General features: G+C 46.3%; 1 protein-coding gene across 1 annotated transcript in view; it reads right to left on the bottom strand.

The window, feature by feature from the left end:
* ACVR2A (activin A receptor type 2A) overlaps positions 1–22,641 on the bottom strand; it is a 57,327-nt gene extending 34,686 nt beyond the window's left edge. Inside the window, exon 1 of the mRNA XM_084288915.1 lies at positions 20,955–22,641. Within this exon, the coding sequence (XP_084145041.1) occupies positions 20,955–21,009 (55 nt within the window). The 5' untranslated portion in view covers positions 21,010–22,641. The remainder of the gene's footprint in view (positions 1–20,954) is intronic.
* Between the last annotated feature and the right edge of the window lie 297 nt (positions 22,642–22,938).

The raw sequence follows: 22,938 nt of genomic DNA, 5'->3' as shown, positions 1-22,938 counted from the left end.
GCAGCCAGCTATCAGAGTATTAAGTAAACATTTTCACCATATGCAATGCTCGCCATTTAAATACCCTAATTACTTCTAACACCCATCATCACCTTCCCATGCTCTGAAGGGAGCAGATCAAGCTGAGCTTTCCCACAGGAAGCACGAGCTGACAGGATCTCAATACAGATCATTATTACACCAGTTTTTATGTAGAATAAGTTCTGATGTGATTGAGAAACTGTCAAAAACCTTCAGATATTTGAGATTCGCAGCAAGATTAAAAAAGCAATGGAACAACAAAGCAGTTCCCTGATGTATCTCAGCATTTCTGTATCTCTGCTCCTTTTTTTTGGAAGCTCTGTGTGTTCTCATGAAGCAGGTGTTTCTCCTATCTACTGGTCAGTTTTTAATATTATTAAAAAATAAAGCCAGAGAAGCATAACTGACAACTAGAAGAGCAAGAGGAAGTATTTCAAAGAGCAGAATCAGATAGTTAATCAGGGTACTAAACACTAAAACATCAACTCATTACGTTGGGTTTGTTTGCAAAGCTTTAGCAATAACTGAGTGGGAAGGGCACAATTTAAAGCTGCTTTCCTGAAGCCGGGCTGGTGCTTCGCTGCTGAGCTCCGTGGAGTTTCTGAACACGCTGCACGTTGGAGGGCCAGCACCCTTCTTGCTACTACAACAACTGCTGCCACAGCCGTCTGAAATAAATCACCGCTGATCTAGCATGAGAATCCAATCAATACACAAGTAATCCAAGACAGTGGCTTTTATTTTCCTCACCTGTCCAGAAGCACTTACAAATAGTTTACATTTTCACGTTGAGTGGTTTTCATAACGAAAAAAAAGCAAAACAAGACCACCACCAACTTCTTCTAATGCTGTTTGACATTCAAGCAAGGCAAGCAGACATCTGGAAAAATCCTCAGAACTCAGTAAAACATGAGTTAATACCAAAGAAATGTACCAAAGTTCCTAAAATCTAAAACTAAAAAACCTAAACCAAAAACCTAACTGCACATGCTTCTAAGCTTGGCCCTGTTAGAGTGGCAGAAAGCAGGATTAGTGTCTCCAGAAGGTTTTCTCAAAAAGAAATACCAAACGGGGATGGAGATTGCCATGATGCTGCCACCAACAGAAAAATGCTTCTGTATCACTGTCACTTAACCTGCACGGTGGAAAAAATAGAAGATCAGGACAGAATCACCCCCTTTTGAGTGAGTACTGATAAAATTCTAGTCACCTGGAAATTATCTCCCTACAAGGGACCAAAATGAAGTTCTTTAAAAGATTAATTTAATAATATCAAGTAATTTAGAAAAAATCCAACTCAGGAAGAATGCTGTGGTCTTTTCTTTTTCTATTTATGACTGTGGCTGACCAACAGAAGTTGGTAATTCCCCTCGATCTAATACCTTTGAGAAATTTGTGATTATTGTTGGAATCATCTTCAAGTATGAAGGTACTGGAGGTGTGTTATAAAGGTTTAAAAAATCTGAACATTTAATTATTGAGATAAATTAAACTTTCTTTCAGAACCACGTACATATGCTTCGTAAAACTGCAGTCAACAGGACCACACTTCACTGTGTGCCTGTGATGAAAAGTATTGAAAATCACATTAAAAAAAATCCTTGCTATTGGATTTGTTTTAGCAAATCATGTTTGATGACACAGGAGCGAGGTGAATTTTGGTAATACACACCCTGGCTGTACAGCGCATACCTGACACGGTACAATAATCCTAAGCTATCTGAAGAGGTTTATGGCATGCAAATTAATGAAAAATGACTTAAGGAAAGCGTTCAATTAAGCCAGTTTTGCTTCATTTAACTTCCTAAGAAAGCCTTAAAAATCCATTTGTCACAAAACGTTGCATAAAATTTTTAGTATTCACTTTTCAATACGTTAATTCGGAGTATTAAGGTAAATTACCAGAGTTTCATTAAGAAATTACTCTCAGAAAGGTTGGTCTGCATCCGAGAGCCCCGCAGAGTTCTCAGCTACAGAGCTACCCACGTTGGAACGGCAGCTCCGGTTCAGCCGGTAAACCAATTAAGCGCTGGGTAATGCTTTTAAAATAGGGGGAAATGGAGATTTGCTGCGCCAGACTCGTATTCAAATCTTTTAATTAATTTTCCCCTGATCGTTACGTCAGCTGCAATCTTCTTGCTTTGAGCTTTTGGGGGACTCCTGAGTCGCAGCAACGCCCCGCAGCCCCGGATGGGTAGGGAGGAAATCCTCTCCTGCCCCTCCAAAGCAGGGCTGAGCAGGTCGGCTTCTTCTTCACCTACCTGGCTCCTGATGGCATCCCCTGCACCTATCCTGCTGCCTCTGCTCACCTTCCTTCGTGCAGTCGTGTCCCAGAAAAGCCTCCTATAGCTGAGCATGCCTGCCTGCTCCTGCGGAAGAACTACGCTCCCTGGAAGAGTCCAGCTGACTACCAGGAAAACAGCATACAAATTATTTTAATATTTAGGATATAATGTGCAAATATCACATCTTGCTACAGGATTTTAAATAATCGTATGTCACTGCAGATGATGTAACAAATCCTGAGGAGTTTTAGCATTTTATAGTTCAAGATTGAGAAAAAAATGGTTAATAGCAAAGTCCAGAGCAGTGCACAACTCAGTGCCTCCTGCCGTGTTCTTACAGGAGTCTTATGGGTTAAAAGGGTTAAGGATTATTTCCCTCATTACCCAGCTACTTCTCCATTCATCTGGTGCACTTGAAAAGCGAATTGTAACGGAGCCATGCTCCCGGAGTAGATTTAAGCCACCACCGTGGTCTAGAAGTTACAACACGCAGGCATTTCGTAGCCAGCTGCAACCAACAGCCTTACATAAAGCTCTCGGTGGCAACAACCGAAGTTGTAATGCAAAAGTAAACCCCAGCTGCTTTAATATTTAATGGAACTACCCCAAATGTTTTACTAACTGACCGTCAAATTATTTATCAGTTTATTTATTATGAGGATTCATTTCAAACTTCCCCATACGACAAAGATACCAAGTTCCCACCTCGGTCCTGTACTTCCCTCGATAAATAAGCACGGAAAACAAACAGAAGAGAGCCAACTGGGAAGTTTAATGATCTAAATCTTGGTGAAAACAAACAAACAAACAAACAAAAAACAACTTTTCCAGGTAGAGAGCACGCAGAGGTGAAGAGCTGACCATCCCACAACAGCAGCAGGAGTGTGCCACTGTCCTGCCCCATCCCAGGCACCGCACAGCTCCACTCCCCTCACCTGTACAGCCCAAAGCTGCTGGGTTCAGCCTCCTGTGGGCAGTGGTTAGGAAAAAAACCTGTGTTTTGGCACAACAAAGTGGGTATCAGAGAGCACCGGGGTACCAGGACCCCAGCAGGCACCACCCAGCTCTGAACCCCGACCCACCGGGGGAAGCCCACGCTCGGAGCCCTGACCCGATGCACTCCCTGCCCACCGAACGCTGTGGTCAGCACTGGCTGGATCCGAAATAAGGCAATGACAGTTTCAAGGCTTTTAGGATAAAAACATCTGGTTTTGCTATCTGCTGGACCTATCCGAGTATGTAAGTTTACCGTCCTCAGCCAGAGATACCCCGTATCTTTCTACATGAACATATATCCATACAAGAACAGTTAAGATACTCTGGTGTTCCAAAAAGGCAGATGATAAATGTGATACAACCGGTTTTAATCAAGATCAAAGCTGGAGGAGAATGCAGACAGACAGTCTAGACTGCTCTACTTCTGAAAGCCTAAGCATATAAAGCAACATCTGCAGAGAGCATTAATCACATTTAGTCTCCAATCTTATCACCTCCCAAGCAAGCAGCAACAACTTTTACTTAAACATCATATGCTTACATATGACAAGCATTTTTAATTAGCTTTAAATTAGATATTTATCACTGATTACAAAGCTGTTACACTGACTTTGAAATATGCGAAGGCAATCCGAAATACCCTCGCATGGCTCCCTGGATAAGGGGTATGGGGGCGGACAGGAGAGAAGTGTTGGGAAGGGAACTTCGTGAGCAGCAGCAGAGCTGTTTTCACACTGCTGGCAGAGAAAGGGAATTCTCCAAATATTGAAGCGAGTTCTCATTTGCTCTCCTGCAGTTAGGACCGTAACTCAGCAGGCAGCAATAAAGTGTAAGATGGTTTCTATGCACAGCTTTCTGAACTAGCTCTGGGAAACGATCTGGGAATGCGGGTAATCAGCTCGGCTCCTTTTTGATTTTTCCCTATAAAAAAAGATCAGCTTGCTGCTGCAATTACAAGGGGAGCTAAAAATCAGGGAGGCGGTGCATTTACACACAAGGAATCTATGTGGTTTGATACAGATCCCTTAATACAAAAATAATCCATTCCTTGAGCACCTTCATGTTACTCTGCCTACGTTCTGGTCCATTCTCACTCATGGTTTCGTACACTCACTCACAACCATTTCATTTCTTTTCTTTAGGGCCTTGCATCAAAGTTTTTCCTTCTGCCAGCATTTTCCCATACTCCCTGCTCCAATTATCCTTCCATTAAGGCCAGTATTTGTCATCAAAAGTGCTAGGAAATTCTTATTAGTGCTACCTAGAAAACTCCCTTTAATCTTGCAGGCCAGTCTCCAGCTTAATTATGCGAGCTCCAACTTTTTGGAGCCGAACAGATTACCTGCCTTTCAACAAGAGCTTGGAAGAGCCCTGTCCACAAAAAAAAAAAAAAAAAGGCATCAGATTATCAATCTGCGACAACAGCTGGGAAGATCTACAACACTTTAAACCCAGAGGAACAAGGAACTGCAACCAAGCTCAACTTTTTAAACAACCACACACCCCAGGGAAATCGAATATAGCACAGCAACCAATTCAGAATTTATGAGTTTTACTCAAAATCTCAAGTCTTAAATTTCTCCGTTAAAAATAGACAGTCTGTAATCTCCACTGCTTTCAGATCAACTGAAAATGCTGATTTTTAATATTTATAGCTTCTAACACTTTTGATGCCAGAAACCCCTTCTCTTTGTAGATACCCACTGGTCATCACGCTGCTTCTTAAATGTTTTGCTTAAGATCGAGAGTTCTTAGCCCCTCAACAACAAGGTTTGTAGACAAAAATGTTATTCTTGGAGTGTTTTCCAAATCCTTCCCCCATTTGCCTCTTTACTTCCAAAGTCAAAGCTTCAAACCGGACTTTTCCCAGCAGTAACCTCACTGGTACTCCAGGAGCGTGCTCTCACACTGAAGCAGTCGACATCTCATCGAAGGGAATATCACAAGCATCGGAGCTTTACTCTTCCTGCACGTGCAGCAGCAGCCTGAAGCTCTGCAGCATTGCTGGAGAGCTACAGCTCATCTGCCCCTGCTCTGTTTGAAGAATTACCTATCTTCTCAGAACAGGTCATATGCTATGGGTTGAGTTCAGCCCTTCCCCTGGAGGAGCTGACAGTCAGCAGGACGTCCTGCAAGGCTGCCAGGGGGCAAGAAGCAGCAAGAACAGCAGATCTGAGCGGCACGTGCAATGGGCGTGCAGAACAGAGAGCCAGGAGGGATGCTCTTACTCCTCCTGGCCTCCTCACAGCACCACACCGAGGCAATCTCATCCTGCTCAGCTGCTGCACTTGCCTATCGATGTGCTCCACCACAACAACGTCAGGAAAAAGAGAAGTATTCAAGTAAAGCAGGAAATTGTACGCACTGAAAGAGCACTGCTGAGGCTGAGAGCTCAGAATTCATCTTCAAGAACACGGAACTGGCTCTAGCTGGAGAAGTTCTCACCGTGCCTAATTTTAATTAGAAAAACTCAATAATTAAAATGTGACTTTTGGGAAAAAATGGAAAATGGAAAAATAGAAATCCAGAAATCCATATCTGAATCAGCCATGTATGTGGCGGAAGAAAACACCACCACACAAGCAAAGGCTTCCAGGTGGAAGCACCAGAAGTGCTACTAGAAATTAATTCCTCTTCTAAATTTAGGTAACAATTAAGGAAATGACATCTCTTGACCTGAAATCCTGAAGGCACTTTAGGATATGATTTTGACCTTATTCTTCTCATTCAAGCACCCAGCAAAAGCCAGAACATGAATGTTACCACTAGGTTAAAACTCTTCCTTCCACTCTTTGACAGGTCAGAGCCTTAAACTTGGCCCTCAAACACCAAGTTCCATGCTGAAGTCTCGAGCAGGATTCCCTGAACATCTTTTCTGCACAAACTCTCCCTGTGCATCACAGACTGGAGGACAGAGACACCAGCAGGTATATGCCATGGGTTTACTTCTGGGAGCATCTACCACGCAGATCATCTGCTAAGAGGTCTTCAACTGCACTCATAAGAGGTCACCAGAAAATCAGACACTTCCAGTTGGAGAGGAAAAAGACAGTTCTAGAGTTATTCTGCATAAAGAAATATAAAAAAAAAAGGTTAAATTATAATTCTGCCTAGTAGTGCTGTCTTCTAGGAAGCACAAAGTGAGTAGGACTTCCCAGCCTCTACCTTAAGCCATGGTAGGAGTTACATCACTGCTTGCAAATAATAATTTCTCTCAAACTTCCTTAAAAATAGCATTCCACCCACCGCTGATGGAGGCAGATAAGTATTTCTTTATGGAGTACACCGTGAGCTAATACTAAGTAACTGTAGGGGTTTCTGGTTCCAAGGCATTCGGGAAAATAAGCCACGGCTTCAACCAAGCTGGCAGCAGAGCTTCTCCTTGACCTGAGGAGTTACACCAGCACAGGATGAAGACCCTGTCACCACACAGAGACTGGAACTAGTTGATTTCACTCAGACAACGTCGGCAATAAAGAACCAGCAGAAGCAGAGGGTTCAACACGTGAGAGCACCTAAAAAAGAACCCAGGATGCAGTTATCTTGGATTACCCATACTGTTTGCGGTGTCTTCACCACCACTGTGAGTGAGTTCACCTTGAATAAGCAAGCTCAGAGCAAGCACACGCTGTGCTGGATATCCTGATGGTGCTTCAAACGTGGAAACTGAAGAGCGTTCAGCCATCACCCTGCTAAGATCCACACAGCACACCCATGGGACAGGCGAGCTGCCCAGCTCTGGCCCTCCTTCCACCCTCGGTCCCCTCCATGCCCCAAAGGCCCCTTCTGAACACCACCTGGGACACCACAGCCGAAGCACGAGCTACAGTTTAACTCCTGCCAACACCCAAAGGGAGGCAGGGTGAACTTTGCACAAGGCCCTGCCTGCTGACACAACTGCTGCAGCCATGGGGCCCGGCCCAAGGCCAGCAGGATGAGGAGGAAGAGAAGGATGAGGAGGATGACTGTCCCCCTTCAGCAGGAGGGGAATATTCCCCATTTATACAGCATCTGTGGGGAGGTGGAACTGAACCCCAAGGCAAGGAGGAGAATGTTTCAAAAGCATCAGGCAGCTTTACCTGGAGGATTACCCAAGTCCTCAGGGATCTGCAGTTCCTTCATTTGGAGGCTGCCTCCAAGACCATGTTTCAGTACCTCAGAACAAAGCACCCTCCATCAATTTGTCCATCCCTGAATCATTTTTGACTTCCGTACGCTCTAAAGCAAGTTCTGGCATTTAATTACCCACAGTTAATAAATACTTTTTTTTTTTTTTTTTTTGCATGAAGGATCTTCACTGATCGCTTCACTGGAAGCGAGGCGAAGCAGCTGGCCAGCAGGCTGAGCAGGAACAAGAGCCAGGCTATCACGGTGCCTGGCCCCCGAAGCACCCCTAAATGCAGTTAGGAGTTATCGGATTTCTGCTTGTTTACATTTAATTTGGATTGGTTTGTGTGTGTGTGTGTACACACAGGCTTAACTTGCTGTTCCTAGATGGTGTGTTTGTTTTAGAAAACAAAGAGCACGCGTTTCCTTCACAGGGAAACAGAGGCTCTGCAGGGCAGGAGGATGCATTTCGAGTGCCGTGCTTCCCCGGAGGTAGGCAGCAATCCTGCCACGCTGATCCTTACCTTCCTAGGAGAGCTACACTTCCCAAGCTGTGTTAGGAGTACCTTAAAGAAAAAGGGAAGCCATAAACAGTAGTTTAAGGGCTTCCAGCGCCAGATGTTCTTTGATGGAGCAGTTCTTCTGTTCAGGCAGGAACAGGTGTTTCTCTTGTCTCCAGTAAGGAATTCACCCAGCAATAAATTCTCCTGGCAGTCCAGAAGAACATCAAAGCCTCACAACTGCCAGAAAGGTTACGGGAGAGCTCTCCTGCCTGGCCTGCTCAAGCTGTTTCTTCTGCAGCAGCGGGCGAGTACTTAGTGAGACAGCTTCTTAGGCACTTGGGTATGAGTGACAGGAGAGCAGCCTCTCTGAATGAGAACAAAAGTGGTTAGGATTTTATTTTTGGTTTTACAGGATAATGATTACCTGCAGCTAGCCAGCACAGTCAACAGATACGTGGTAAATCAGTAGCTGAGCACTAACAGCGACTCCTCTTCTGCCTAGCACTCTTCACCAAGGAGAGACCGACACCTCCCTCCCTCTCCAATGTGTTGACTGGAGAGGTAACAGGAAGGCAGGTGTGACATTCAGACCACCTTTGTTTCTCTGCATAAACGATCAAATAATGCCAGAGGAGATACTGAGATGGAGCCTTTCTGCTGGAGGTCAGGAAACGATCCCAGTCTGGTCTGCTGCTGTTCAGACCAACACTGTGGGGGCTGGGGCTGAGAAGTGCCACAGCAGCGTAACCATTACTGCTTTGAAGGTCCCCAAATTCCCTCTCTAATGCAATTACACACCATGAACTTCGGGATCCAAGTTCCCTGTACCTCAGATGGAGGAACGTGGGACTCACCTGCAGAGAGCTGCCCTGAGCAAATCAATACGCAACCCAGAGCATGAACATAAGCTCCTGCCAACAACAGCTCCTCGGCTTGATACCTCCATCCACTCCCTCCTTTCCAAGCTTAAGGCCATCCCCTTCGATTATCAAGAGGGCTTTTTTTTTTTTTTTTTTTTTTTTGAGGGAAAGCACATGCTAGAGAAGAGTTCACCCTCCAGGGGAAGACACGTGAAAGCTCTGGCAGTTGTGCCTGAAAGCTTACTGTTTGAGAGCTCAGAAAAAGGGGGCCCAGGCATTCATCACCTCACCAGCCTCAGAGCAGTCAGGTTCCACATTAGGCTAATTATTCGACCATGGAAATTTACAGTCACACATCCCCATTTGTCTCAACCTCTGTCAGTAGGTGCATCCCTCTGGCAGCCTGCAATCAATCTGCCTCTTTTCCTGCATAAAAGTGACTGTTTCCACGTCCCAGGCTGGCTGAAGACCATTAAGTAAAGAGGTAAAGCATTCCCTGCCCCTTGAATGTTCTGAGACTGCTTGGAAAAGGATCTCACCAGTGCCTTGTCTGTCTGTGCTTCCAGTGCCACTACCCTGTCCTTCCTCCAGGCCTTACCAGCATCATCCATAGCTCCCCCAATTCCAGAAAGCCCCAGCAACAAACACTTTCTGAAGGACATCAGCTTCATCCTTCCCTAAAAGGGAGGCCGGTTTTGGGTTGGTTGGGACTTCAAGTCATGCTTTATTCAGAAACTGAGAACACTGCTACTACAGGCTAATTTTTCTCTTACATCTGCTGCTGATACTTGGGTTACAATATGGGAAAAGCCATCATGTGGACTTCCAGAGAAGGTTAAAAGCCACATGATGCTGAACAGCCATAAAAAAGCCTGACAGTTATACTCCAAGACAGAGAAACAGAAGGCTGAACACTTCAGATTGTTGCCTCAAAGCCTCGGTGAGCAGCTGAACTGCAAGTATCTGTGACTTCTCATGGGGCCACACCTGTTTCTTGCAGGATGTGCACCCTGCTGCCTAAAGATTTCCCTGCTTTATGGCTTTGGCCAGCTCAGTTACTGCTGCTTTGCATGCCTGATCACCTGCCTCCAGGACACTCCGGATCGAAGAGTAGCAGCACCTTGCTTCTGCCGAGTGGCCCCACGCTTATGGAAGCTGGGAGATGCTCACACGTTGGGTGGTTACGGCCATGATCTCCTTGTCCTTATTCTGAGAGGACTCGCTGAGTGTTAGGGCTGCTGAGCTGGCATGAAAAAAATCAATCACCAGATGAGCTGTTCTTCTCTAAGTGTGATTACTGGGCTTAGTGTTTTGAACTGCGTGCGTTCAGTCATAGCAAACGAGATGCGTTACTCTAAGGACCTCTACTGTATTTTCCCCCAACTTTTGGAGATCTTTGAGTGTTTTCTGCTCTTTGCTTGGGCCTGATCTTTACCAGACTCTTTGCATAAAGTTTGTACCTGCCTGCTCAGGATGTTTCTAGGACAACTTGTTGCTAAAATTCAAGGACAACAAAGCAGACACTGCTAGGCTTTCAGAAGAGTTTGCCTTAACTTGGGATGTAACTGGATTTTACAGCTTACTGCGTGAGCCCGTGCTTCTTCCTTAGCTCCCACCTCACTGTTAGGTGTGAACAAGGGAGATGGAAATGGATTTTATCACTGGTTCCTTTAGCTCCGGTTCCCCAGATGCAGGCTCCAGCTCCAACAGTGTGCGATGCTCTGGAAGCGTGGGAGCATTGCCCTCTGCTACATGTCTTTTTAAAGACATGTTATTAAAAAGATAATTATTTTTGTCATTTTTCCGTTCTTGCCCAGTCTGTACAGAGACCAGCCCTACTGAACCCTGGCATCACATCCCTGGACAGTTCATTTCCTAGGTCAATTCATGCCGGGTCACTGCCAGCCCTCACCCTACCCTCCTCCTTCCACACCCCTCTTTTACCCCAGCTCTGGCCCTCATTTCATACTGCTTGCAGAAAGCCACTTACAACTCTTCCAGGCCACTTCTGATGGTTCAATGAATTTCATCAGCCCAGCACAATGCCAGAGATCAACGAGGGGTGAACCAACAGCGAAGTGCTCTGCCACCAAGCAGGTACATGGCTGAGGAACTGTCGCTCTCCCAGTCCTCCGACCCGTTTTCAGTCCCTGCCCTACATAAACCAAAGCTGACAGTACCACAGGACTCCAACACCGAGAGGACTTACAGTGTAATATTTTTCCAATATATAAAACTTGAAGTCTTGATGCTACATCAAACAGAGAAGCTAAAGCTAGGAATGCAATTTGAAAGTGCCACACAATAGAAACTTAGTAATGACACTTCAAAGATTTAACTTATCGTATATAACTCTGTACCACACTGAGCAACATGGTCTTCTCAGAGGGAAGAAAAATACCAAAACTGATTTTGATTAAAAAAGGACAAATGAGCCTGAGCGGCTACATGAAGAGATACTGGCTGTCAGCACTGACAATTGGAGCAACTGGGATAAGCCTTTTGGACAAGCAGAGCCTAATTAGCTGCTTTATAAAGCTGACTGAACTACTGGAGGAGCAATTAAAAAGCATCTACTCTGTTGGCTTACTTTTGCAACTCATTCCATTACCGAGCCTCTGCTTCCAAATGACTTTTTCTGCTTGGCTATCCTGCCTAATGACGGCCTGAACAAGCAAAGTCTGACACGTGAGGCTCAACTTATCTGCACCAAGGGTTCTGCAGGTTATTAGCCATGTTCCAAGAGTTCTCCAAGTCTACAACCAACTGCTGGTCAACGTGTCTGGCCATGCTCCTCTAAACACACTTCGTCAGCTTGTAAATATCCTGAAAGTGAGTTTGGATTTGAAGGACAAGATGATTAGGCTGAAGTGAAAAATACACATTGATTTTCTGCACAGATACCATTCCTTGGTTTCATTGCAAATGAAAGACCATCCAAAACCAAAATATTTACAATAATGGAGAGGGCAAAGCTTCTGGGATTACTAGATTTCAGAATAATTGGCAAAGCAGGTTCTAGAAGATCTCCATCAATCACTCACCCAACTAAAAAAAGCTCATCACAATCTATTAGGCAATCTCCTTCCAAAACTGTAGGATTGCATGCTCCACCAAATTCTAACATTTACTCATCACCGATTACATAAAACCCAAGGATTATTCCATTCCTGTTCTCACAGATCCTTCGAGTAACATCAATACCACCATTTAGCACTTCGGGTACATATTCTCAGTGCTCGAGATGAAAAAAGAACACACAAACCGAATCTGTTCTTATAGCTGAATCCTCCTGACAGGCTGCTGAAGATGGTTCTCCTCAGGATATGCCACAGATGATTCTCCTTCTGATCATAACTGCTCCCAACTCGAGGAGCAGGATTACTGATTTAAGTCTGTTTTTTTCCACAAATTATGTATTGTACAGCTTCTGTGTAGATGAGACTTAAAAGCACAGGATGGGGAGGGTAGGTATGAACAGTTTCTGCCCTCACGGTCTGGTGGGACACAAGAGGACAAGAGCTAACTAAATCCCCTCCCTTTGCCAAGAACTCCTGAACACTCATCACCAGGTATCCATACTGCATTCAGGTTTATGTTTTCTAAATCACTGCAACTATCTTATTTAAAAGGTCATGAAATCAGGTTTAAAAATCAGGAGTGGCAGGAACAATTATCCATCTCACAAAGTGGACAAAAAGGGGGGTTTAAGTTCAACCTGTCAGAAGCACGACTCCTGCTTGGACCGGCCAAAAGCCAACTGAAACGAGTTCTGCTTTACTGCCATCCACCAGAGCGTTTCCAAGCCACGGGGCCAGGCCATTCGCACACTAAAGGATCGCAGTTTCAATGAAGTTTGACAGGCTTTGTGTTAAACAACGTCCAGTAATACCTAGGGATGACTCCCAAAACAGCCTTTCTCACTTTAAAGAGCAGATTAAAACCAAAATATTTAAGCAGTGGTCTTCTCTAGGCTACTTGTAAAGTAGCCTGATGAAGAAGTGAAAAATAGCTGATCTAATTTCGTATAAAAAGTACTCAGATTCAAACAACTGCACGCAATTTAAAACTGTAACAACTTTCACAGCCTCATTTTTTTTTTTTCAACCCTGAAACATGGAAATATTTGAAGAAAAAACTTCCATCGTGTAATTGCTCTGAGCTGGAGAGAACTATCTGTACCATCTCCTGACAAACACTACCAAAACCGTCTAAAATTAACAGTTACTGCAAAGTTTAATTTTGTCTCATCCACTTCACAGCATAACTGAGCAACAAAGCTCAGCCCCGGCCCTGTTTATGTGCAACTTTCCCGTTCCTCGAAGGAAAGCTTGGTGTGTTCGCAGGCCTGATGAAGCGACCGGTTATATTTAAACACGGCTTTTAAAGGCGGATTCGAATTCATCTTAAATGCTAATATTGAAATCTGAGCATTCAAAATACAGCAGACCAGCTAAAGGCCACTGCTATCGCTTAGGTGGTATTTAGAGACTAGAGATTGGTGTTATCTAGATGAGATAAAGACTCGGGACCTGAAAAAGCAAAAAATAAGGTCGTGCTCTCGCAGCTTCACCTACCAAAAGCCACCTCCTCGCCATCAGGCTGGAAGCTGCCACACGGAAGGAAACTGCTGCAGTGAATTTAAAATCAGCTACGCCAGCTAGTAAATGAAGGTCAAGGTCCAGCTACAGCATGTGGTTGGAGTGAAAGAGACGCACCCGGAGCAGGAGGTGAAACACCAAAATCCCAGAGGCAGCCCCCAGGGCCCACGCAGCACCCATGGGTGCTCGGCAGCAGCGACGTCCCCTTGGCAGCCCGCAGGGGTGGCCCAGAACAAGCCCTGTGAAATGCAACAGGGACAAAGGCAAAGAGCAGAGCCCAGGGACACAGCACCCCCAGAAAGGAAGCTGCAGGTTCGGTGGATGAGGCGCTGCTTTGAGCAGGATGCTGGATACAGAAAGCATACCATAAATGCTTTGGCCACCTTTTTTCCCCCCTTTTCTATTTCTAAAATGGACAGAGGTACCCATCGAACTTACAACTCCACCTGGCACAAGGAACCACGCAGCTGCAGGTTAAAAGAAACTCCTTCCTGGTGAAAGGGCAACACTACACCGAGTGCGTGTCACTTTGCAATGGAAAACAGCATTAGAGCCAGAGAAAAGCAACCGAATTCTGAGCAAAGATTCTGACTCATTTAAATAAAATTAGACATTTTCTGAAAACAAAACCTTTCACTGAAACTGGGTGTCTTAAGTCACTTCTCAGGTATCAGCCTCTGAGTGCATCCGAGTTAAACATTAACCCAGCAGAACACAACTCACCTGCTGTCAGCATGCTGGGGACAGTGGAATTTTCCCAGCTGGGGGAGCCTCACTTGGGCACACAGCAGCACGAGATTACAGAGCGATACCTGGCTCCTGGAAGTGCAAAATGCAATGCTTGTTTTCAGCCGAACTGCTGACCAGCTCAAAGCTAGGGAAATGAAGTAATTTAAGAAATATTCTGTTTAATTTCACCCAAGACCTAGCATCCCTAAAGCACTGAGCCTTCCCAACCATCCTGCCCTTCAGTCAGCTGAATTCACTGACTAGAGACAACGTTTCCCTGGTGTGATGAAACACTAATAAAAGCATCCTGGTGTATTTTGGAGCTTCTCACACGCCCATCACCATTAAGAGTGTACAGGGGTTCCTTTTACAATTACAGCATTTCCAACTGAATTACCACCTAAGTCCAGCTTTGTACAAATCCTTAAAAATAGAAATGATACCTTAACAAAATCACCAGTGATAGGACAAGGGGAAATGGCCTGAAGTCACACCAGGGGAGGTTCAGGTTGGATATTAGGAGAAATTTCTTTACTGAAGGGGTTGTGCAGTGATGAAATGGGTTGCCCAGGGAAGGGGTTGAGGCACCAGCCCTGGAGGTCTTCAAGAAACGTGTAGGTGTAGAATTTATTAGCGTGGTTTAGTGCTGGGCTTGGTCAAAGGTTAAAGATTGGACTAGGTGATCCCAGAAGTCTTTTCCAGCCTGGATGATTCTATGATTCTGCAGAAATAAGGAAGGTGATGCAGCTACTTCCATTACTTCAAGGACATGTGGCCTTCTTTCCAACTAAAGGTACTCAGCATGGCATGCAGGCCAAGTCAGTGAAGTTTAACAGTTCCTAGCAAACCACCCCTGTGAATAACTCAAGAATAACACTGAAATTAGTGCTGCACTGTGAAGTCCCCAAGTCTTTAGGTTACACAGCCGTCACTCACACCTTGGGGGGCATCAATACTCCCTGAAGTACATCACTTGCTCATTTGCTCCCTAACAGAGCTTCTACCTGAGAGCACCAGCGGCTCACTGCATTGCAAGTGCTATCACAGAGAGAGCTGCAGAGTTAAAGGCTGCCACCCTGCTCATCCTTCCTTCACCGTGAGGCTAGAAATGGGATTTGGCAGAACTGTGGAACAGAATTTAAGAAAAAGAGCAAAAACAGAATGTGCATTCTTCCACCAAACTCTAACATAACCCAGCTTTTTTGACAGCCCCCAAGGAGAGGTGGGCACGAAGACGTTCCTCACACCTCCAGCACCCAGCCCCAGCAGATCCCACCCTAATAACAATACCGGGGCTACTTCAAACTGCTCCTGGCCACAGCAACAGGCAGCCTTCCCACAGCTGCTTCTTGCATTTCCATGTGTTTTTCAAATACCTCTAACCACATAACCAAAGATTTATGCCTCCAGTTAGCGAGCGAATTGTCTTTTTTTCCTAGCCAGACTCCTTGCTTCCAGTTCCTACTGGCAATTCAGAAGAAATCCACGAATGCTGACCTTCCTCATGCAGAGCTACTTTATCAGGGAAGCATTAAGGAACGGTGCCTTGGCAGTAATCACTGCAGCAGATAAACCCTTCTCCTCTGCTCCTTCCACGAACGATTCAAGTATTTGGTGCATCTAACATACGTTTGGGAGTCCTAGCCACAAAGACATGACTGTAAACAGTATGGCAGTAAATATTCATCCTCTGTGGGATTACGCCTAAATATGCTCTGCTGCTTGGCGCTGTAGCTGCAAACTGTTTCTAAGAAAAAACACCACCACCACCCAGACACTGTAGGGGAGAGAAGAGAAGAGATGCCACATAAAGTCACTGGCATCCAGTAACACTTCAATTTCCATATGGAAATAACAGGAAATAAGATGTGCTGAATTTTAAGCACCAAGGCAACAAAAACACATTAAGATTTCATCACACAAGAACTTGGCTGTAAAATTTGCAATTTTCCTGATCTTTTTTAAAGAGTTCTCATTTTCAGGAACATCAGATAGCTAACAGACCATGGATTCCACCAACCAGCTAAAGCAGGCATTTGCATTAATCTGCTTTCTGTTAATTAAGTGGTAGAAATGCATCCCCCTTCACCGAGGAATCTCTCCTGCAACCAAGTTCCTTGTCAACCTCTATCTTTTTACAGCCCGCCTTGTAACAATTACTCTCTAGATAATTCCCAAGGATAAATACCACGGACTTGCTAAGTCTCTGAATCACAGGTCTCCAAACGACTTGCTTTTACATATTGTATCCATCTCATTTGTCTGTGCTGTAACAAAAACGTTACTACCATCTCTTAGGATATCTAGTGACTATACAAACTTGGCATGACAACTTGAAAGAGAACTGAATTCCAATTGCAAAGAGAAATAAGCTATGGGAATTGGAAGCCAGGCACCATCAAAACCAGCAGCGTAAGAGGTAAAGGCTGGAAGAGAAGGTAGAATCATTGAGAATAAAAAATAGTGGAGTTGCTGTTATTTTCTCCCCTATCTTAAACTAAAGCTCAGGATATGATAAATCAACTGCTATAGCTAAACAGGAAAAAAAAAGCTATTTTTCTATCCTTGCTTATGATCCAAACTTGTCAATCTAAGGGCTTTTGCCCCTAAATTGCAGCAAGATAAGGAAAAAAGTCATTCAACTACTATCCATTAAAATCAGCTGAGAACTATTATTCACAACAGCAATTACTTTCTTGTACCCCTATTTAAGATGAAACAGCCTTTCCCTCACACATAAACCTCTCCCCCTCCCCTCACATTTACACAGCACCTAGCTTTAAATAAGCATTAGCTTATTTATTTACTTTTCTATGAACACAAGATTTGTATCTGAAGGATAAACGTGTCAATAAAACCAAGACAGCAGCGTCTCTCTTGAACCATTTGCCAGGCGGAGTTCTACCAGCACCATGTTTATATGCTCCAAGACAGCACTAACACCATCACACGGATTTCTCATAACCTAGAAGTGTTTGCAAGGGTCTGTAAATTGTTAAGCACTGGCAGATTATACAGATTGTACAGCATTGTTTATAGATCATAATTCTGTTACTCAAGGTCTAATATCAAGCTGGAGCCCCGACACCTTTTGAACAGTGTTATGTTCACATCCATGTATGTGGATCCATGCCTGGAAAGAAGCCTGCTCTGAACAAGTCCTGCTCTGAACAGGAGCATCAAACTGTTGTTGTTGGGAACACCCTGCTCTTGATACAAAAATAAAGCACGCTCTGATTAAAAAAAAAAAAAAAAAAAAAAGGCATCTTGAGCAGGACTTTGTTTTACGAGTTGTACTAAGTCTGAAGTGTTTTATTGCCCTGCCTTGCAATCAGGTTAGAGTCCAACCGCGCTCACGCACGGCTTGCAGAGAACCTACCAGCAGGGACAACGCCACAAACACCACTGCTAACCTTTGGGCAGGGTTTTCAAGTGCTGCGAAGTTCACAATGAAATGACTGTCAAAAAACCATTACAGTAGTAAAATTCAGCAAAGGAAGGCTCAGCTCCTACCCCTCAATTCCTCCCAAGTACCTGAGCACTCAGCTTCCGAGCCTGTCGCAATATCTCCGGCTCCAGTAGTGCTATCTAGATGTTTGAGGAAAGGAATAATTTCCCCTAGTAACAGCTGGTGTGAGGCAGGAAGAATAAAAGGAAAATCAAAGAATAAAATGTTCCCCATGCAGTGAAAATACTACTTAAGCTACAAAGGTAGCTCTGATTTGTCATTTCCTCTAGAAAAATTGCTCAAGGCCCTCTGAGAGGCTCAAGGCTGACCTGGTGTTGGGGGGACAGGAGCAGGATGTTTCTGAAGCGCTTCCTTCAGCACGAACCAAGCTTACAAGAATTGTAGCAGACTGAGGTCTGGTTCCCTGGAGGAGACTTCAAGTGGGTGAACTGCTCCGCTGACAGCCCCCCAGACAGAGGAAACGAGGTTTGGGAGATACAAAGAGCAACAAAGAACCGTGAGGAATTCACAAGCGGAGCGCCCACAACAGCAGACCTGGGTTAAGGACAACCCCTGCTTCCACCTCACCCAGCACGTTCAATACACAGGCTGTACGGTCCGAAACAGCAGAGAAAGCTGCCGAGGCACACATACAGCCCTCTATTTCCAAAGTTCATAATGAACAGCTCAGTGATCACGAAGGATAGGACACGGCAGCATGCTTCCTCGGGGTGGGGAGAGCTCAGGCAGCATGCGAAGGGCAGCGTTCCTCGACGAACACACCATTTTATTTACTGGTTTTCTTTCCAGCTCACCTACTGCCTTGCCTCAGCAGAGGCACAGGAAGCACATTCAGCTGTTCAAGAATATTTGATTAGTTCAGAGTTGCTTTTTTATGGTCAAAAATATATAGAGGTATAAAAAGTATATGAGGGGATGCACAGGGAACTGGTGCACAGGGGCACTTTGTTTACTCACTGCACGTTCATCTGGCTCCCTTCAGTTAGCACAAAGAGGTGCAACCCTACGGCCACGCTTACAGCATGTGTAGGTACCTGGATGAAGCCTAGGAAGGTAATGCAGGTGCTCTTTAGCAGTATTTCCACTTTCTGACTGTGCTATTTAAAACTTTCTCAGCAATGATTATCAGATGTAATTCCCTGGGCATTCCTATACATCTGAAATCCATTCACAGTGTTTCATGTAAGAGTTCATAGCTAATAAAATAAAATGCCTTCAAACTGAAGCCCACTTCCACGCCCACCATCTAGGACCAGCCCGTTCTCACCCAGTTAAAGAGCACAGGTATTCAGGGGCTGGGGAAACAACCGCAGAAGATAGCTGCAGCAAACAGGTCAGGGCAGAAGCCCGGCCCCGAGCACCCAACACACACACGGCAAAGCAGCTGGAGGAGGAACCAGACCCCTGCACACCTGAACTCCTGCAGTTCTTCCACCCCAGCCAACACTCTCACATAAGCAACTTGAGATTTTTGTCCCCAGGAAACTTATTTTTCCGATCATGATGTTAGATTTTGAACCCAAGCGAGTCCCAGTGGGCAGAAGAAGCACTACTCCAAGTGCCCGTACTTCACGTTCAAAGCTTACATAATCCCACGATTGTGATCGGAACAACAACAGCTCCCTGGGATTTATTCATGTTTACACCTACACCAGCACTGCAGAAACCAACATTCCGAGTAGAGTAGAAAGCAGTTTAATGATTATTAAATACTGGAATACTTCATGTGTAACACTGGAGCAACCACCAAAACAATGTCACTAATAAGAGGATCGCAGCTTGAGTTGCAGCCAGTTCCTTGGTCATTTAGCAACGATTTCTATCTTCACAGGCAAGAGAAACAATCACTTTGTCTTACCAAGACCAACACGAGCAAGAAATCCTAAAGAAAAGCCAGGCTTTGTTGCTTAACAGCTCTTTTTAATACAGCAATGTCAACAAGATCGCTATTCTATGCTCTAGGCAAAAGGATCTTAATAGAAGGATGTGGAAGGGAGAGAGACGTGAAGAACAGATGGCACCAAGCCTTTCAGAAACTGTCACTGAGGCAAAGAAAAGTTTCCCTGCAGAGGATATTCCTGATTTAAGAGGAATGTTATTTGAGTTACTTAAGAAGAAGGTAAAGGGAAACATGAAAGATGTCTTCTAGGGCTGGACAAAACTGTCAGGAATCATGTTTTGTTCCACAAAAGCAATGAATGGTGTGCCCTGACCAAAAAAAAGAGCTGTGTCCTTAACCTGTTCTGCAATTTCTCTGGTTAAAACAGAAAGGATTTGGGGGGGTTATTTCTGGCAGCGATCGCCATTTCGCAGCACATTTAAGCCCACACAGAATTGATCAATAACACTACAGACAGAAGACTAGACTATCCATTTACTAACCACAGGAAAATGTACTGTTCAGCAGAATCCTGTACATTACAACGCTGAAATTTTAAAAGCCATCGTTACACAGATCTCATTGCTCCCTGAGACCAGTTACATCCAAAACCTGAGTACTTGTCTGGCAGCTTTCGGGCTGATCAACAAGTACACCTTCCAACCAAGAAAGCCAAAAAAAGTGTAAACACACAGAGTTCAAAATGTAAGCAGAAAGTAGCAGGTTTGCCATCTAAACAAATATTAAGGCTGATACACTGCTCACAGGAGGTTTTTTGTGAAACCGATGAGCTCTGAGTAGAAATAGACCAGCAGTCCCTCCAACCACTGGTTGCTACCAGGATTTTCCTCCTAAAGAAGCGTGCGGGGAGCTCTCACCCCACGCTTGGTGGCTACCAGGCAGCATCTGAAACCCAACTTTCACACCCGAAAGTAGTGAAATATTGAACAGCGAGATGAAAGTGTTACAAATCACTGCTTTGAAACTGAAAGCGTGCCTTTTCAGCCTCTTTCTCTGCACGCACCTATACGTGCGCACACCCCCTGCTAGCATTAGCTCATCCTTGCTGGTATCACAACAGTGGCTATCCTAAATTAACGAAGCATTAACGAAGGTGGCCATCCACCACTGAACGCTCCAGAACACGAGCTCTAAATGAAGGTATTTCAGCTTGGTTATCCTCATTTTGGAGAAAAGAAGATGAAACTAGTAATTGCATCGCCAGGTTACCAGATGTGACACTAGGTGGTTATGTCTCCACGTTTGCTGCTGACGATTCCTCTGCAATCCAAGCGCTGCACACATCTGAAGTGTGCTCGTTAGACATTTTTAAGAACCACCACGAGAACAGCTGCTGCCTTCACGGTCACCGCCATCCCCAAACATTTGCCTTTCGGAAGAAGTGATTTCTCCCGACGCATCCTAACCAAGAAAATCACCTCCAGCTCTCCAGTGCTGACCCCAAAGCCTTAAATTTAAAGCGACAAAAACAACTTTCACTTACCTGAAGAACAAGAGATAAGAAAAACAGCAAACGCCAACTTAGTAGCAGCTCCCATTTTCCAATGCTGTTAAAACATTTAAGTGACTTTAAGTATCCAGTTTCCTGGGTCCAGCAAGCTGGAAAATCCCCCTTCTCGCCGAACAGTTGTAAAGCAATCTACAGCAACATCTCTAAAGAGGGTAATGTTCACGAAACAGTAAAATCAGGTTTATGCAGAGACTGCCGATCTCCCTCCGGCTCTTTCTAGCGAGAATCCGGGTTCAGGGCTGGATATATTTGGAACCGTGTTTCAAAACACACGTGTCATTTGGCTTCTGTACAAACAGTGGCAAAATTTAATTCATAAAAGTATGTTACGAATCCACTAAGAAAAAGAAGTCAGCGATTAAGCCGCCGGACACGACGAAGTCTCTGAAGAGGCTCCAACTCTGTTCCGCATCAAGCTCCGTGAAGCATCCCCGGTGGGTGCTGAGCGCCGGGAGTCGTACCGAGACCAGCAGCCGGGTCGGGGCTTTCGTCCTGGCTCCCCGTTACGCAACGTGTAGTGTTTGGGAGAAGAAGAGCAGCTCCATTTCGCCTTCCAACGTCCAAAGCCTCCGAGGAAGAGCCGGGTCGGGAGTCCTGCGGGAGGAGGCCGGCGGCCGCACGTGGGCCAGGCTGGGCTTGGGTGGCAGTGGTGCTGAGGGTGCTGGGGGTGCCAAGGAGCAGCAGCACCAGGGCTTGGGGTGGCACCAGCTGAGGGGCAGCAGCAGGGCTGGGGCTGGCTCCAGCCCTGACACCGGCTCCCCACAGCTCAGCCCGAGCTCATCGCCCCCCCTCCGGGCCGGCCTTCAGCCCGGGGCTGAGGAATTGGGGATTTTTTTTCCTAAGACACCTCCATCCCCTCCTCCCCCTCTGGAGGGGGGGGGTCTGTATTTGGTATTTAAACGAGTAGAAAGGGAAAAAAAAAAAAAAAAAGCAGAATTAAATTAAAAACACGCCGCGAAAAGCAGGCAGCGCCCGGCCGCCGGGGAGGAGGGCGGCGAGTCCCGGGGAAGCTCCTGGGGGAGGAAAGGGGCTGAGGGGGGGCACAGGGGGCTGGGGCAGCCCTGTCCCGCTGTCCTGGCCCCCTCTGTCCGTCTGTCCGTGCCCTGTCCCCCTGTCCCTGCCGCCCGCCGACCCCTCACGGCCGCCTCTCCTCCTCCTCCTCCTCCTCTTCCCCTCGCCCTACCACAACGGCGGCTGTGTCCGGTCAGGATTTTGTGAGGAAAAAAAAAAATTTTAAAAAAATAATTAAAAATTATTATGAAAAAAAAAAAAGGGGGGGGGAAAAAGCTCAGCGGGGAGGCGCGGAGCAGCGGGGAGGGCTCCCCTGGGCCCTGCCCTAGCCCTGGCCCCGGCCCCGGCCCGCTCCCGGCCGCGTCCCCCTCAGCTCCCGGGCGGCGGCGGCGCGGCGGAGCCCAACTCTGGCGGCCCAGCAGCGCGGCTCGGGGCTGGCTGAGGAGCGAGAAGAGGAGGAGAAGGAGAAGGGGAAAAAAAAAAGGCCGAGCCCGGGGGCTCCCTGCGGGCGGCCTCTAGAGCCTGCCGAGGGCGGGCGGCAGCTCGGGGCAGCCCTCGGAGCGCTGCTGCTGCTGCTGCCGCCGCTCCCCTGTGGCTCTCTCATAGCGACCCATTCACCGCGCGGCGTGCGGAGCCGGCCCAAGATGGCGGCGCGCGGCCGATTGTTTTTGTTCCCTCTCCTCCTCCCCCCCCCCCCTTCCCCTCCCAGCCCCCCGCCGCGCCGGGCCCCTCGCGCGAGGCCGGCCCCGCGCGCGCCGCCGAGGATTGACAGCTCGCTGAGCCACTCGTAGGGCGTCCAGCTCGCCCGCCCAACCCCGCCCACCCAACCGCGCTCCTCCCCCTGCTCTTCGCCCCGCCCCTACCTGCGCGCCTGCGCGCGGACGCGCCCCGCCTCAGGGAGCGGCCGCGGGGCGCCGCCCGCCCCCCTCAGCGCCCCTCAGCGCTC

The sequence above is a fragment of the Netta rufina genome (assembly GCF_964035555.1).
Source record: "Netta rufina genome assembly, chromosome: 6".
In the NCBI taxonomy this organism is placed as follows: Eukaryota; Metazoa; Chordata; class Aves; order Anseriformes; family Anatidae; genus Netta; species Netta rufina.
This window is presented reverse-complemented; position numbering and strand designations above follow the sequence as displayed.